The following is an 18,702-nucleotide window of genomic DNA, read 5'->3' as shown; positions in this document are numbered from 1 at the left end:
GTGCGCGTGAGTCGCTGACGATCATTGCTTCTATCAGTTGTTGGTTAAACATACAAAATAAAATATAAGGTTGATAGAACTGAAAGTATAAAGTGTTTTTGAAGAACAATATTTCACCAACAAATAAGTATTGACAGACAACAAAAATTACCTCACCTCTTTGTGTGACATAGTGAGCTGTTCCTCCAAAGCGCTGCATCTTTCCAAGGCGACTCGCAGTCTCTCCCTTACCTAAAAGACGAGATATAAATTCAGACCCAACAACACCATTTGATATTCATTCAAGTATTTTCTTCACACGCATGCAAAAGGACGCATACAATGGTACTTTGTCAGCTCTGCAAAACAGATCCAAGTACTACCTTCTCGTCAAGGGCTTTGTGGTGTTCAAAAAGTGACTTTAGGGCTTTGAGGACTTCCACTTCACTTGAGACTCCTGCAGGAGACTGAGCTTGTCGTTTCACCACTGTCATCCTCAGACTACGTTCATGGCGTGAAACCAGACACTCCAAGTGCTCCAAGAGGAGCTGCACAAACCACCAATAATGTGAGAAAATAACTGCACTGCATCACAAAGACAAACATTTCATTAATAATTGAGACCAAGATTATTTCAAGTATAATTCACGGCACATTTATTTTCCATTGTTTACATATAAAATAAGGTGATTTAGATTATATGAAATGTTGACTGTATTATTGGTTAGTTCAATGACAGCCAGCCATATTAAGGAATTACACAAGTCGATATAACCCTAACATGGTAGACAGTAAAGACCATCTCCAGTTTCTTCGGAGTTCATATCACCATAATCTGCAAAGCATGAGAACATTTCAACTAACCCGTGTGTTGTTTCTCTCAGCTTTCAGTTCTGCAATCTCCTCCTCCTTTTCTAGAAGTTGTTCCCGGCACATGTTCACCTCTTTAGTTAGTGCCGCAAACTCCTAAAACAAAACAAATGCAAAATTAGCTTTTTACCAAGCTCACTTTAGAGCATCATACCAGGCGCTAAAGTCTTCCCATTTACTTCACTGACACATGCACAAGCAAAATCCCTTCTTTTGGACAATCCCAAATCACCAACTGTAACCCAGTAGTGTGAAAATGTATTGGGCAACTGTTAGTTTGATTGTTCTAACAATGCCATAATGACAGTATGTAACTGAAATGCCACTGAGAGCGCACACCTCTACCAAGGCTGAGCTGTTGTATAAAGTGAAAAACATTCATAAGGCATTAATATTTGTGCTAGTTTTCTCATGCTTTTTAGAGCATTTACCCTTTTATATGATCTCTCTCACACAGTATGTTGTTTTAATTGTATTTTTATTTTTCATTGTTGTAAATGTTTATAAGCTTTTTTTTTTCCTTTGTTTTTAAATGCTTTTAATCATGTAAAGCACATTGAGTTACCTTGTATACGAAAGGCGCTATATAAAGAAATTTGCTTTGCTTTGCTTTTAGTTTGTCAATCTTTTTGTTATTTAACAGGCTATGTCCTGATTCATAATGGTATGACCAACAGATTGGAGGTACAGTTACAATTTTTGGGGGTGGATGGTTTCAGTGATACTATCTTGACCAAATGGTTTTCTGAGAAATACAGCATACAGTAGGCTGATGGGACTGTCTTTTCTTTTATCCCCAAAATAATTATTTTTGCCTTCGGCCCAGTCACTGAGCTTCTCCAGGGACTGGCCCAGATTCTGCTTCACAAGGAGTATGGGACTGCTATTGGCCATCAAGGTTTTCCCTCTGCCAGCCAATCATTCTCCACAGGAGGCAGGCTTTTGAGTAATTACAGAGTAGCTTACTTCCTACATTCCAGAGCAGAGGCAAAGGTTGTGTAGTACAGTTTCCTTTAAGATTCTTGACTCACTCCCATGTTCAGCCTTCAACACTCCTTTTCCTAACTGATTTTCTTAGTCCTGATCAATAGGCCTTAAACTGCTGAAAAATGCAAAAAGAATACCAGGAAGTTATGAGAGGCCTTTACATTTGAAAAGCATGGCCAACAGTAAAGTGACAAGGAAAATACTATATTGTTGACTGGAGATGATGTAATTGACAAAACAGTAGTCAAAGAAGAGTTGATTCAAGAATTTATTCTCCACAAAAATAACAACGGCTCAATCAGTAATCTGTTTACACTATGTAACACAGCAGTGAGAGTAATGCCTCCTAACCCGGAAACAGAAGCCATGCCCTGCCCCTCAAGGCATAGCTGCTTAGTGAATGTTCTCTTGACTATTGTGGGTCACCACAAACAACAAAAGTATAAGAGTACATTATCAGTCTGTGTGTTCAATACGCTTAGTTTTTGTCTTTTCAAATTATTTTACAAATATTTAAGTGGGGTAGATTAAGACACCAAGCTTCACTTATGACAAAGCAAAATATTAGCAATAATAATAATGTCTTATCATGGCTGGGCCCTTGTAATTTAGTGTCAGTATTTGTAAATGAGGTGCATGTTGATTTGAACTAGACTGAGCTGCCCTGTAAGCCTTTGAACAGAAGGGGGGATTAATGGAGAGTGCACAAATGTGTGCCAACCCATTAAAGACACAGTCCACCAAAAGACAACATAAAACCTTTTCAGGTAAAAGTGTACTGCACAAGGCATGCAGCCTCACAGAGAGCTATCAAAAGGCAAAAGGAAAGGAAGCATTTTTTAATTAACGCAGGGTCCGACATTAAGCCTTTTTGAATGGTGGTATTAGTACAATTGCATTAATGGCGATAACTCTCCACTAACCTCGCTAAAATCAAGGCATTGCAATTGTACAAATTAATAATAATGCTTAAAAGAATCAATAAATTACAAAATTCTTAAAATATTTACTTATATTGCCATTCAAACAATGCTTTATCTTGTGTCTTGATGTTGTGCATCCATCCATCCATCCATCCATTTTCTACCGCTTATCCGAGGTCGGGTCGCGGGGGCAGTAGCTTTAGCAGGGACACCCAGACTTCCCTCGCCCCAGCCACTTCATCCATCTCTTCCGGGGTCAGCCGAAGGATGTAGTCTCTCTAGTGTGTCCTGGTCGTCCCCGGTGTCTCCTCCCGGTGGGACGTGCCCGGAACACATCCGAATAAGATGCCCCAGTCACCTCATCTGGCTCATCTCCATGTGAAGGAGCAGCGGCTCTACTCTGAGATCCTCCCGGATGACCGAGCTTCTCACCCTATGTTCTCACCCTGATGTTGTGCACACTGTGTATAATTAGAGGTGTTCTGATTCAGTCTTTTATGCTGCCAATTCCGGTACCAATTCCGGTGTTCACGATTTTGATGGGTATTGAAATCCAAATAAACACGATTATTCATTTGGGTATTGAAATCCAAATTAATAAACACGATTATTCATTTATTTTAAAAAATGTGTATATATTCAACAACCAAAACTCAACTTTATATATACCGTAATTTCTCGTGTGTAATACGCACCCCCAAAGTTGACCTCAAAATTATGGAAAACCCTTCTACCTATGTATAGTGTATTTTAACAGTGCATGATTTTGCTTCTACCCATATGATCAAAACGTAAAAGTATTATCTGTATTATGTTAGTTATTTAAAGAATTATTCTGAAGTTAAGCACTTTATTTGGACACGTGATATTTTATTTTTATTAACCGTATTTTCACGACCATAAGGCGCACTTAAATGTCTTAAATTTTCACCAAAATGGACGTGGCACGTTATAATGCGGCGCGCCTTATGTGTGCACCGAAGTACAAAATCTATAAATGTTGTTGTGTGATGAGCGATCCGCTTGACTGACTGGGAGCATTTCCTGCCGACACGCTGCTTATACAGAGGAAAAGCGGACGTGGCTGAGGACAGCATGCGGCCGTTAAAGGGGGAAGGGTGCGCGCGAAGGAGGACGCTAAAGGCACGCCATCAGTAGGTATATAGCCCGGTATGAACAGGTTTGAATCCCTGCTACAACTGTCGAAATGTCCTTGGGCAAGACACTGAACCCTAATTTGCTCCCAGTGGCCCTGGCAGCGCCTCGCATGGCAGGAGTCGCCCATTGGTTTATGAATGTGTGTGAATGTGAGGCTTCGTAAAGCACTTCGGGCACTGTGATGATGTAGATAAAGTGCTATATAAGTGCAGTCCATTTACCATTTATTTTTCCTAAGATATCAAATAAACAATTTTTTTTAATGTATCTCAAGATTCAAATTAACTTTGTTGGTTGCATTCCTTAACCGAAGAGCACTGACGTCCGTATTATTGGGAAGCTTTTATTTTTAAGGTGGCTTTCGCCGCGAGTTGGTGACCTATTACCGTAATGCCTAGTATGAACAAAATTAGGGGCGGCTGGCTTGACTGCTACTTTACTAGTGGAGGCTGGCTTGACCGCAGTCGAAAACTGCACCTACAAAGAGACACGCCTACGAAGCACAGTTTAAACTGCAAGCTATCAGTTACGCGGAGGAACATGGGAATTGAGCAGCCACGAGATAATTCAAGATCAACGAATCCATGGTTCGCAAGTTGAGGAAGCAGGAAAACGAGCTTCGCCAAGTCAAGAAGTTGAAGCTGAGTTTCCGCGGAAACAAGGCGAGGTGGCCCGAGTTGGAAGACCAACTCGAGCAATGGATTAATGCACTCCAACCGCTGGACATCGGTATAAACAGGGCGTTCAAAGTGAAGTTGTGAGCAGCGTGGGAGCGATGGATGACAGATGGCGAACACATCTTTACTAAGACTAGGAGGCAGCGCCGGGAGAGTTACGCCACAATTTGTGAATGGATTGTTGATGCTTGGGCTAACGTGTCTGCTTGCACTGTTGTTCGAGGTTTCGTAAAAGCCGGCATAATTTCTGAGGAGCCGCACGGCAACGAGGCTGACTCCGACAATGACGAAAGGGAACCCGGCGTGTTTGATGGAGAACTTGCCCAGTTGTTCATTTCGGATACAGAAGATGAGAACTTTGATGGATTTTTGGATGAGGATTGATCCAAAAATAACATGAGTACATTGTTAAATACTTCAATAAAGTACAACCGAACTCAGTTTTGCTCCCGCTGCCTTTTGAAAACATTGTTTTAGCTTGCATGCATGCTACCGTATGTTTTACCATGCCTGCGCCCAATAATATAAGCCTTATGTATGTGTTAACTACAGAAATAGACCCCGTAACTGAGACTGCGCCTTTTAATACGGTGCGCCTTATGGCCGTGAAAATACGGTACTTGCTGTTATTTTGAAATTCACAGCCCTACTTTTATTTTGAAAGTGAGAAAACACACAGTTGTGCTCATATGTTTGATTGCTCAAGGAGAATTTGTAAGGTGGGTACAATTTTTAAAAGAAAACATGAAGGGCCAGGCGAAACACATTTCATTTAATTTTAATGGGATTAAAATTAAACTGTCAAGCATTTCAGAAAAACATTATCATTCAACAAAACATAACCATAAAGAAATTAATGATGGTTGTTGTTCAGTTACCAGTCGTATTTATAAAAAAAAAAAAAAAAAAAAAAAATTAAATAAAACAAGAAAATTAAAAAAAACAGTATATTACTAATTCTGCCAGGGTATGTAAATTTACTATACTACTAACTATACCCATGTATCATGCGCATTATTGACATTTGAGAATTTTTGGGGGGGGAATAAGTGTGCATTATACACGCATTGTAGTATGGAATGTTAGAAAAAGGCTTGATCAAGTGATATTACTCAAACAGAGAACACTAATCAGCAAAAGTAGGTATGACAAAAACGGACCTATTTACTATTAACAGACTATTATATATATATTATATATATTATATATATATATTATATATATATATATATATATAACAACTATTAACAAAGTAACTTTAAACCTCCCACTGGGACTTTGTCCTGACATGGAGTATCTGGATCCGATCTTTGAGCTCGGAATATGGTCTGATGTCAGCAAAAAACAAAGATTGGATCGGACTGGATCTAAAATCTCTCATTTTACCAGTCTTATACAAGCAGTCCATCCCCTGCTCCGCTCCAGCACTTTTATCCAGCAGCACCTGAATGGCTTGTAGAGCCCATGTGTGACAGCAGGTTGCTGACTTGCTAACATGGTAGCAAGAAGTAAGAGTCATTCGGAATTGGTTCGCATTTCTCTGGCAGGCTTGTAGCATTTGGTCACGGAGGGATTTACCTTTAAATAACGAATATTCACAATTTGTTTAATGATAATGCTTTTCTGAAATCCTTGACCGTTTAATTTGAATCCCATGGAAATTGAAAAGAATTTAACCAATTTTACAAATTCTGCCAGGGTAATCAAACATATGCACACAACTGTGTGTTTTCTAATTTACTAAATAAAAGTAGGGCTGTGAATTTCAAAATAAGAGCAAGTAAATTAAAAAAAAAAAAAAAGGATTACGTGTTCAAATAAAGTGCTTAACTAACAAAATAAAGTGCTTAAATAACAAAATACAGATAATTATGTTTTAATCACAATTTTTTTTAATTTTTATTTTTTTAAATAAATACGACTGACTGAACAACAACCATCATTCATTTCTTTATGGTTATGTTTTGTTTAATGCTTTTCTGAAATGCTTGACAGTTTAATTTTAATCCCACTAAAATACAATTAATGGGTTTCGCCTGGCCCTTCATGTTGTCTTTAAAAAATTGTACCCATCTTACAAATTCTCCCTGGGCAATCAGACGTATGAGCACAACTGTGTGTTTTCTCATTTACTAAATAAAAGCAGGGCTGTGAATTTCAAAATAACAGCAAGTAAATAAAAAAGTATCACATGTCCAAATAAAGTGCTCAACTTCAGAATAATTCTTAAAACAGATAATACTTTATTGTTTTGATCATATGGATAGAAGCAAAATCATACACTGTAAAATGCACACACAGTGTGCATTTTCTCATAGGTAGAAGGGTTTTCCAGAATTTTTAGGTCAACTTTGGGTGTGCGTATTATACACGAGAAATTACGGTATGTATGATTATTGCCGATATCGGATCGGACTGTTATCGGCATCGGCCAAAACTCAAGGCTGCAATATCGGCATTGGATAGGAAGTGGAAAAAGTTGGATGGGGACATCCCACTAAAGTTGGATCGGGACATCCCACTATGTTGAGCTCCTGTATTTCCTGATTAAATAATTTTATATTGATGCCTGTGATGCCCTAGAGAGTTTTCATGTCATTGGGTACTGGACAGAATATAAAGTTTGGTCAGTGTCAATTGGCTTCTTCAATATCAATAAGAAAAAAAATATTTATATTATTCAGTCAAAATATAACATTACTGCCAAATCTGTGGATGAATAATAAGATTTGAAAAGCAGTTGAACTACATCCAAAAAAAAAAACAAAAAAAAAAAAAAAAAAAAAAAAAAAAAAAAAAAAGAATCACACAGTGATAATACTAGGAACAAAAACATCACAAACCCAGAAGTAGTCGGGTATAAAGCGATAGACTCCGACTTGACGGGAATAAACCATAGTGAAGAAAATATTGTATAATGCAAAGATTGTGTGTAGTTCATCCCCCAAACCGCTTCCACCTTTGAAGTGGAGCTCTGTGTGGATAAATGACTCCTTTTGTAACATATAAACGGACGACACTTTTTTGACAATATTCAGCGTGATTGACTCTGTGGCTGCCTTCAGTGCCGGGCATTAAATGTTGGTTTTCGGCCTCGCCGCTTACATGCAGTGATTTCTGCAGATTATCTGAAACTTTTGATGATATTATGGACCGTGGATGATGAAATCCCTAAATTCCTTGCAATTGTACATTGAGGAACATTGTCCTTAAACTGTTCGACTATTTTCTCACACACTTGTTCACAAAGAGGTGAACCTCGCCCCATCTTTGCTTGTGAATGACTGAGCAATTCAGGGAAGCTTTTATTCCCAATCATGGCACAACCTATTCCCAATTAGCCTGTTCACCTGTGGTATGTTCCAAACAGGTGTTTGATGAGCATTCCTCAACTTTCTCAGTCTTTTTTGTCACTTGTCCCAGCTTTTTTTCTTTGTAGTGTATTCAATTAAATATAGGTTGAACATGATTTGCAAATCATTGTATTCTGTTTTTATTTATGTTACTCATTTTGGTTTCGACAGTCTTTAACCATACTTTGCAGTGGACTATATTTTGAACGTTTGATGCTGCAAATGCGACCCAATTCCAAATGACTGAGGAAAGAGTACATCTAATAATGTAGTGCCTTGCTGTTCACAAGCCATGTCATTGGTGTCAACAGTGCAAATCAGTAGGCTACGGAGGTCGATAAGGGGAAAAGACTTTTTGAGTGTGGAGGGGAATTGATGTGACCCAAAAGAAATGATTTATCAATTAAATCAATAGTCTGGACTGACACGTAACATCATATTTTGGACTTAAACATATTCCACCTACGACAGTAGAGAAAAAGGCTAAAAATCATAATTCAAGCCATTTACCCTGTTTTCAGTACTTGAAATAAAAAATAAAATTTATATCATGTATATTTGTAGATGTAAAAAAGTAATGAAATGTTTATCCCGAATAGACTTTTCGTCCCAGTGACAATTGTTTCTTCAAAAGTCCTTGAACATGTAAATTGGTGATAACTAAACAGATGAATGGGATTATACAGGAGACTCTCCCTTTCCTACCACAGAAATACAGTTAAAAGTGCATGTTATGTTTCTCTTTCTCAGTTTTCAACATGCAACCCTCAAATGTGGAGTGGCAGTCATCACCAGTTAGCTATTGTTCGCAAAACACAACCACAGTCATTAAGTGGGTCCAAAATATTTTGACCCCACTCAAGAGATTCCATCTCTATCCCATCCCTGGTTGTGCAAAACAAATTATCTACATCATTTAAAAAACTGAACATTTTGTATGAGTACTGTACATTCACAAGAATGAACATAAAAAATATCCAGGCCACTCCACCAACACTATACCATTGTAGCAGGCTCACTAACTAATTAATCAGAGGCTTTTTTTCAAAGCATAAACAAGATGTATGAAAAATGCAGAAACATGCATCATACATAGTAAGTAGCGCTGCACGATACTGAAAAAAAAAAAGTGATTTCTTTTAACCCTGCGAGACATATTACGATGTGAAATAATACACGATCAGGCGAAAGAGTGGACGACTGGTTAGCACATCTGCTTGACAGTTCTGAAGATTGGGGTTCAAATCCCGGCCCCGCCTGTGTGGAGTTAACATGTTCTCCCCGTGCCTGCGTGGGTTTTCTCCGGGTACTCCGGTTTCCTCCCACATCCCAAAAACATGCACAGTGGGTTAATTGAAGACTCTAAATTGCCCGTAGGTATGAATGTGAGTGCGAATGATTGTTTGTTTATATGTGCCCTGCGATTGGCTGGCGACCAGTTCAGGGTGTACCCCGCCTCTCGCCCGAAGATAGCTGGGATAGGCTCCAGCACGCCCACAACCCTAGTGAGAAAATGGATGAATGGATAATACACGATCAGTGTTACGAAAGTACATTTTCTACGCAAAGTAGTTCATAGTTCAATGCATCGTTCCAAAAATGAACTAGTTCAGTTCGTAGTTCATAATTCAAGATTTTTAACTACATTCACCGGTCCAAAAAAGAAATCGTTCATAATTCTTTTTTTTTTCTTTTTTAACCATGTGCCCGACTGGCTATTACCCTAAAAATACTGGCATTTCATTTTCCCATTGCTGCCACCCATTCAGTTAGTTGCCAGCTGCAAGCTTTCACCTTACACTCTCAAAAACATGAGGACGTGCACCTTGAATGGTGTTTTTTTTTTTTTTTTTTTTTTAATGAGGAATTAAAACAAAAACAGGACTGCAGTCCTTAATGTGCAAACAATAATATGCAACACAGTATGACAGGAATGATAACGAAGGGACATTGATAACTTTGCATTACTCGCAGCTCTGGCTGGCTATATCCATCCATCTATCCATCCATCCATTTTCTACCGCTTATCCGGGTCGGGTCGCGGGGGCAGTAGCTTTAGCAGGGACGCCCAGACTTCCCTCTCCCCAGCCACTTCATCCAGCTCTTCCGGGGGTATCCCGAGGCGTTCCCAGGACAGCCGAAGGACGTAGTCTCTCCAGCGTGTCCTGGGTCGTCCCCGCGGTCTCCTCCCGGTGGGACGTGCCCGGAACACCTCACCAGGGAGGCGTCCGGGAGGCATCCGAATCAGATGCCCAGCCACCTCAGCTGGCTCCTCTCAATGCAGAGGAGCAGCGGCTCTACTCTGAGATCCTCCCGGATGACCGAGCTTCTCACCCTATCTCTAAGGGAGAGCCTGGACACCCTGCGGAGGAAACTCATTTCGGCCGCTTGTATCCGGGATCTCGTTCTTTCGGTCACGACCCACAGCTCATGACCATAGGTGAGGGTAGGAACGAAGATCGACCGGTAAATTGAGAGCTTCGCCTTTCGGCGAAGCTCCTTCTTTACCACAACGGACCGATAAAAAGTCTGCATCAATGCAGACGCTGCACCGATCCGTCTGTCGATCTCCCGTTCCATTCTTCCCTCACTCGTGAACAAGACCCCAAGATACTTGAACTCCTCCACTTGGGGCAGGATCTCATCCCCGACCTTGAGAGGGCATGCCACCCTTTTCCGACTGAGGACCATGGTCTCAGATTTGGAGGTGCTGATTCTCATCCCAGCCGCTTCACACTCGGCTGCGAACTGCTCCAGTGAGAGTTGGAGCTCACGGCTTGATGAAGCCAACAGAACCACATCATCAGCAAAAAGCAGAGATGCAATACTGAGGCCACCAAACCGGACCCCCTCTACGCCTTGGCTGCACCTAGAAATTCTTTCCATAAAAGTTATGAAGAGAATTGGCGACAAAGGGCAGCCTTGGCGGAGTCCAACCCTCACCGGGAACGAGTCCGACTTACTGCCGGATATGCGGACCAAACTCTGACTCCGGTCGTACAGAGACCGAACAGCCCATATCAGGGGGTTCGGTACCCCATACTCCTGAAGCACCCTCCACAGGACTCCCCGAGGGACACGGTCGAACGCCTTCTCCAAGTCCACAAAACACATGTAGACTGGTTGGGCGAACTCCCATGCACCCTCGAGGACCCTGCCGAGGGTGTAGAGCTGGTCCACTGTTCCACGGCCAGGACGAAAACCACACTACTCCTCCTGAATCTGAGATTCGACTTCCCGACAGGCCCTCCTCCCCAGCACCCCTGAATAGACCTTACCAGGGAGGCTGAGCAGTGTGATCCCCCTGTAGTTGGAACACACCTTCTGGACCACCACCCCAGTCTGCCAATCCAGAGGCACTGTCTCCGATGTCCACGCGATGTTGCAGAGGCGTGTCAACCAGGACAGCCCCACAACATCCAGAGCCTTTAGGAACTCCGGGCGAATCTCATCCACCCCCGGGGCCCTGCCACCGAGGAGCTTTTTAACTACCTCGGTGACCTCAAACCCAGAGATAGGAGAGCCCGCCTCAGAGAACCCACACTCTGCTTCCTCATGGGAAGGCGTGTCGGTGGAATTGAGGAGGTCTTCGAAATGACGCAAGTGTACATTCTTTCCCCTGTCCTCATTCATACTTATACAAGGAAATAAGTACACAACCCTCTGGGCTGGTCCATGTGTTGTTTGAAGCATCCTAATTTACGGAAACAGACAAGGTGCTAATATCATTGGCATGTCAAAACCGGACCCTCTGCTTCTTACTTTTAATATTACGCTTGATTCGCTGTATATTACAGTACACCAATATCACAGGAGACCCTGCGACGTGACTATTGCGCACATGTACATTGCAATGACGGAGGGGTGGGGGTTTAAGGACAATGTTTTAAGGACAATGGTCCTCAATGTACAATTGCAAGGAATTTAGGGATTTCATCATCCACGGTTCATATCATCATCAAAAGGTTCAGAGAATCTGGAGAAATCACTGCATGAAAGCGGCAAGCCCGAAAACCAACATTGAATGCCTGTGACCTTTGATCCCTGCATCAAAAACCGACATCAATGTGTAAAGGATATCACCACATGGGCTCAGGAACACTTCAGAAAACGGATGTCAGTAAATACAGTTCGTGCTACATCCGTAAGTGCAACTTGAAACTCTACTATACAAAGCCAAAGTCATTTATCAACAACATCCAGAAACGCCGCCGGCTTATCTGGGCCCGAGCTCATCTAAGATGGACTGATGAAAAGTGGAAATGTTTTCTTTGGTCCGACGACTCCACATTTCAAACTGTTTTTGGAAATTGTGGCTGTGAACCTTTTGATGACGATATGGACCGTGGATGATGAAATCCCTTAATTCCTGTAAGACTATTTTCTCACGCACTTGTTCACAAAGAGGTGGACCTCGCCCCATCTTTGCTTGTGAATGACTGAGCAATTCAGGGAAGCTCCTTTTATAACCAATCATGGCACCCACCTGTTCCCAATTAGCCTGTTCACCTGTGGGATGTTTTAAACAGGTGTTTGATGAGCATTCCTCAACTTTCTCAGACTTTTTTGCCACCTGTCCCAGTTTTTTTGGAACGTGTTGCAGCCGTAAAATTCTAAGTTAATGATTATCTCTTAAAAACAATAAAGTTAATCTGTTTGAAGATTAAATATCTTGTCTTTGTAGTGTATTCAATTAAATATAGGTTGAACATGATTTGCAAATCATTGTATTGTTTTTATTTACGTTTAACACAACGCCCCAACTTCATTGGAATTGGGGTTGTAAATAAAACTGTTCAGTCCCAACGGTTCGTTTTATCTAATATCCGTTATACTGGGATCTGTTTTATCGAGGTTCTACTGTACGGAACAAATAATTGACTAGTGGTTGAAGTCATAGAAAACCTACAGACCCAACATTCATGATATGCATGCTCCTTAGTCTGTGTAATTAAATAATTAAGTAAAAGGGCCATATTCAACATGTCACTGTGGAGAGCAATTCATGAGGTAATTAATTCTGTGGAAAAAAAACAGGTGTAAATAAGGTGGCCTTTATCTAAGGATGAAGCCAGCATATGTTGTACATTCTTAACATTGTTCACAAGAACAATGTTAAGATTAAAACATTGTTTCTTCTTCTTCTTCTTATCCTTTCAGCTTGTCCCGTTAAGATCGCCACAGTGTGTCATCCTTTTCCATGTAAGCCTATCTCCTGCATCCTCCTCTCTAACACCAACTGCCCTCATGTCTTCCCTCACGACATCCATCAACCTTCTCTTTGGTCTTCCTCTAGCTTTCTTGCCTGGCAGCTCTATCCTCATCACCCTTCGACCAATATACTCACTCTCTCCTCTGGATGTGTCCAAACCATCAAAGTCTGCTCTCTATTTGTCTCAAAAAGGTCAAACCTTGGCTGTCCCTCTGATGAGCTCATTTCTAATGTTTTCCAACCTGGTCACTCCAAGAGTGAACCTCAACATCTTCATTTCCGCCACCTCCAGCTCTACTTCGTGTGGTCTCTTCAGTGCCACTGTCTTTAATCCGTACATCATGGCTGGCCTCACCACTGTTTTATGAACTTTGCCCTTCATCCCGAGCAGAGACTCTTCTGTCACATAACACACCTGACACCTTCCTCCTGCCGTTCCAACCTACTTGGACCAGTTTCTTCACTTCCTGACCACATTCACCATTGCTCTGGACTGTTGACCCCAAGTATTTAAAGTCTTCCACCCTTGTTATCTCTTCTCCCTGTAGCCTCACTCTTCCCCTACCACCCCTCTCATTCATGCACATATATTCTGTTTTACTTCGGCTAATCCTCATTCCTCTGCTTTCCAGTGCATGCCTTCATCTTTCTAACTGTTCCTCCACATGCTCCCTGCTTTCACTGCAGATCACAATGTCATCTGCAAACATCATGGCCCACGGGGATTCCAGTCTAACCTCATCTGTCAGCCTATCCATCACCACTGCAAACAGGAAAGGGTTCAGGGCTGATCCTGATGCAGTCCCACCTCAACCTTAAACTCCTCTGTCACACCTACAGCATACCTCACCACTGTTCTGCTGCCCTCATACATGTTTTGTATTAACATACTTCTTTGTCACTCCAGACCTCCGAATGCAATATCACAGTTCCTCTCTGGGTACTCTGTCATAGGCTTTCTCTTGATCCACAAAGACACAATGTAGCTCCTTCTGACCTTCTCTGTACTTTTCCATCAACATCCTCAAGGCAAAAAAATGCATCTGTGGTACTCTTTCTAGGCATGAAACTATACTGTCGCTCGCAAATACTCACTTCTGTCCTGAGTCTCGCCTCCACTACTTTTTCCCATAACGTCATTGTGTGGCTCATTAATTTTATTCCTCTTGAGTTCCCACAGCTCTGCACATCACCCTTGTTCTTAAAAATGGGCACCAGCAAACTTGTCCTCCATTCCTCAGGCATCTTCTCACCCGCTAGAATTCTTTTGAACAAGCTGGTCAAAAACTCCACAGCCACCTCTCCTCGATGCTTTCATACCTCCACAGGAATGTCATCAGTACCAATTGCCTTTCCATTTTTCATCCTCTTTAATGCCTTTGTAAATTCCCTCTTACTAATCATTGCCACTTCCTGGTCCACCACACTTGTCTCTTCTTCTCTCCCTTCTCTCTCATTTTCCTCATTCATCAACTCCTCAAAGTATTCTTTCCATCTATCCAGCACACTACTGGCACCAGTCAACACATTTCCATCTCTATTCTTAATCACCCTAACCCGATGCACATCCTTCTCATTTCTATCCGTCTTGTTTGGCCTTTGCCACCTCTATCTTTGCCCGATGTCGCATCTCAATTTTTTCTCCTCTCCTCGGTCCTCTCAGTGTGCCATTTCTTCTTAGCTAACCTCTTTCCTTGTAGGATTTGAGGTTCATTCGAGATATCATTTGAGGTTCCACCACCAAGTCTCATTCACTCCTTTCCTGCCAGAAGATACACCAAGTACTCTCCTGCCTGTCTCTCTGACCACCTTGGCTGGGATGCTCAAAACTACTTCATCTAGCTCCTTCCAGAATTTCTCTTTCACCTCTAGGTCACATCCTACCTGTGGTATAGCCGCTAATCACATAATACATAACTAGCATGCATGCTAGCGTATGTTTTAGCGTGCATGCATGCTACCGTATGTTTTAAGATAGCATGCCTGCGCCCAATAATACGGTGCGTCTTATGTATGTGTTAAATACAGAAATAGACCCTGTAACTGAGACTGCACCTTTTAATACGGTGCATCTTATGGTCGCGAAAATACGGTAATGTACTTCAGCACTTTTTTTTTTTAATTATTTTTTTTTTAATTTGTTATGGAGGATTTTAGAGGCGTTTGAAATGTTCGTTCCATGTTTTTAGAAAATTCCACAAAGATGGCAGCCACTTGTCACAATGCTACAACATTGCATGGAAAGTAAAACCAGAGCGACGTGGAAGAAAATAGACTACCATTCAAATGGAGCGAAGAATGGCCAGAAGGGCAAAGACAACTAATGATCAGCTCCAGGGTGATCAAAGATGGTCTGAAGTTAGCTTTGAGTATCTGACAACTAAAACACATCTACCTGTGTGAAGTTTATCTATTGGCTGACCCCAGTAAGTCCCTCTGTTAAAAAAAGACATGCTAAAGAGGTTACAATTTGCAAAAGAACTCATCAACTGGCCTAAAGAGAAATGGAGAAACATTTTGTGGACTGATGGAAGACTGTTCTATTTGGGTCCAAGGGCCGCAGAGTTTGTCAGAGGACCCTCTAACACTGAATTCAAGCCAAAGTACACTCTGACAACAGTGAAGCACGGCGGTGCAAGCATTATATCAGAATGCTTCTCTTACGAACGTGTTGGGCCTATTTATCGCATACCAGTGATCATAGATAAGTTTGCATATATCAAAATACTTGGACATCACGTTGTCTTTCAACTAGGCTTTACGCGATCAGGATTTTTGGGGCCGATCACCGATCAGCGAGTTTAAAAAAACGATAACCGATCACCGATCCAATCACAAGATGGAGGAATGTGTCTATTTAAATGACCTGTTAATTTACTGTGTATTTAATTGCTCCAAAAAATTATATTTACTATAAATAATGTATCTTTGTTCCTTTGTTATTTATGCCAGTGAGGCATAGTGACAGACAGAACAAATGAATGGTTTTCTATTAGATGGCAGGAAGTAAATAAAGTAATTAATGTATCCACTTTTTGAGACATTTTTGTTTGTTTGTTGTTAAATCATACTTACCTGGATGGAATAGCTGTTCAAAGTTAGTTGACTCCATGCAACACAGATGTGAAGCAGTTCTCAAAAACAACTAAATATTAGTTGAGTGATTCACTGGACGAAAAAAAATTGCAAATATTTTTCAGTTTCCAGTAAATGAGTTTGTAAAGAAAAATTCAGTCATTGGTGTTTTTAGCAGCCCAATATTCATTTTTCCTTTTCTGTAATTAAAAAAAAAAAAAAAAAAAAAAAAAAAAAAAAAAAAAGCATTTTTTTCCCGTCATGATTTCATTAAAAATACAATGTGCAGTGTTGATTAATTAAGCACAACAATTTTGAAAAGTGAAAAATGATATGGGTACATCAGTTCAGTGGTCATGAATATCCATTTAGATACTGATGAGACTAACGCGAGAAAATATTTATTTCCCCTCCTAACAGTAAGGTATTTTATCATCATTGAGCACTGACAATCTGATCTCGATTTGGAATAAAAATGCATTGGTCTCTATATTGAGTGTCAAGTCTGATCATGTACGCATACTTGTAACACTATTCCGATAAAATGCATGTGATACTACATGGGAACACAAAGGTGTCATATATCCGTCACGATATCAAAGCTACAGCCCGTAGTCATTGATGTACAACTTTTACAGTGCCAGTATTGTTTTTCCCTCTGCTGGGTGACATTATACAGTGCTGTGAAAAAGTATTGGTCCCCTTCTCAAAGTGTTAAATCTTTGCATAGTTTCCCCACTTCAATATTTAAGATCATCAAACAAATGTAGATATCAGACAAATACTGGAGCTGAGCGCAGCTATAATCGGGCCCTCGCAGTCCGGCCCTGTTGGGGTACTTGCAGTTTAAGGTGCTGGTTGGGGTATTGGCACGATGAATGGCCGCAAATTGCCCCCAGGCGGTAGGTTGGACACCACGCTTTAGGACATATACGAAGTTATGGCCCATATTGAGTAAATGTGGGCCATACAATAATGGGGGATGCCCCCCAGGCCATAGGTAGGACATCACTGCTGTTGGACAAGTGCATACAAAGCCTTCTCAAAGGTTACATTGAGATGATGCAGGTCACACAATAATGGGGGATGGCCCCCAAATGTCGCCTAGGCCATAGGTTGACCACTGCTGCAGGACAAATGCAAAAGTATGACCGATGCAAATGTTGCAAAAACGCCCGGCCGCACAAAATGGGAGGACCGGCTGAAAATGACCCCTGGACCATAGGTTGAACACCACTGCTGTCTGAAGCGCAAAGCTGTGTAACAAGTTATATTGAGAAAATGCGGGCCATACAATAATGGGGGATGGCCCCCAGGCCATAGGTAGGACACCACTGCTACTGGACAACTGCATACAAAGCTTTCTCAAAGGTTACATTGAGATGATGCAGGTCACACAATAATAGGGGATGGCCCCCAAATGTCCCCTCGGCCATAGGTTGACAACACTGCTCCAGGACAAATGCAAAAATATGACCCATGCAAATGTTGCAAAAATGCCCGGCCGCACAAAATGGGAGGACCGGCTGCAAATGACCCCTGGGCCATAGGTTGAACACCACTGCTGTCTGAAGCGCAAAGCTGTATAACAAGTTATATTGAGAAAATGCGGGCCATACAATAATGGGGGATGGCCCCCAAATGGCCCCCAGGCCATAGGTAGGACACCACTGCTGTTGGACAAGTGCATACCAAGCCTTCTCAAAGGTTACATTGAGATTACAAGTCACTACTGTGAATGTTACATTTACAAGGCCGTAGATAATTTTCTGCTGAGTTTAGGACATGGGTTGTAATTACAATTTTGTTCGTGTGGGGGTGCTGCACGCGTGTAGGAATTTTCGTAGGCGTAGGTGCAATGTAGCGCAAATGGGTCTGATGAACTGTCACCATGTTCCGTTTTCGGCGACCTCAGAAAAGCTACAGTTGAAGAGCCGCCACCGGCATATAATATGTCGGACAACTTTGATAACTTTTAATGTCCCAGGTGTTGAGATGGTACTGACCAAGTTTGAAGTCAATCGGATGAAATCTGTAGGACACATTCACAAAAGTGTGACACCTATAAATTTTCCAAAAGTGTACCTTTAAAAAGGTCCTAGGTCAGTTTCTGTTGAGTTTAGGATTTAGGTTGTAATTACAATTTTGTAGAACTCGGGGTAACACACGTACCTTCCAAGTTTGGTAGGTGAATGTGTGACATACTACGAATAGCTCTTTGATGTACTGCATCAGCAACCTTGCGAAAAAGGGCAAACCTTACGATTACGAAGTCGCAGGTCACTTCCTGTTGGGTTTACGGTATGCGTACCTTTGAAGTTTTTGTACGTCTTTGGTCAATACAGGTGTCAGCCGAGTTTGGTAGCTCTAGGTGAAATGTACAACGAATTCAACTGATGAAATTTCAGCATTTTTGGTTTTGTGGTGAAATGTGGAATGAAAAGTTTGAAGGCCCGCCCCCGTCATAT

The 18,702-nt window shown here is 41.4% G+C and overlaps 1 protein-coding gene across 7 annotated transcripts in view; it reads right to left on the bottom strand.

Annotated features, from left to right (window-relative positions):
- ppfia1 (PTPRF interacting protein alpha 1) overlaps positions 1 to 18,702 on the bottom strand; it is an 87,783-nt gene that overhangs the window by 58,150 nt on the left and 10,931 nt on the right. For all 7 annotated transcript variants that reach the window (XM_061665266.1, XM_061665257.1, XM_061665284.1 and 4 more), the window contains exons 3-5: positions 844 to 945; positions 363 to 527; positions 157 to 231 (exon numbers count right to left, since the gene is read on the bottom strand). In XM_061665266.1, the coding sequence (XP_061521250.1) occupies positions 157 to 231; positions 363 to 527; positions 844 to 945 (342 nt within the window). The remainder of the gene's footprint in view (positions 1 to 156; positions 232 to 362; positions 528 to 843; positions 946 to 18,702) is intronic.

Source organism: Phycodurus eques, chromosome 2, assembly GCF_024500275.1.
Source record: "Phycodurus eques isolate BA_2022a chromosome 2, UOR_Pequ_1.1, whole genome shotgun sequence".
Lineage (NCBI taxonomy): Eukaryota > Metazoa > Chordata > Actinopteri > Syngnathiformes > Syngnathidae > Phycodurus > Phycodurus eques.
The sequence above is the reverse complement of the archived record's forward strand: the minus strand, read 5'-3'. Positions and strand labels throughout refer to the sequence as shown.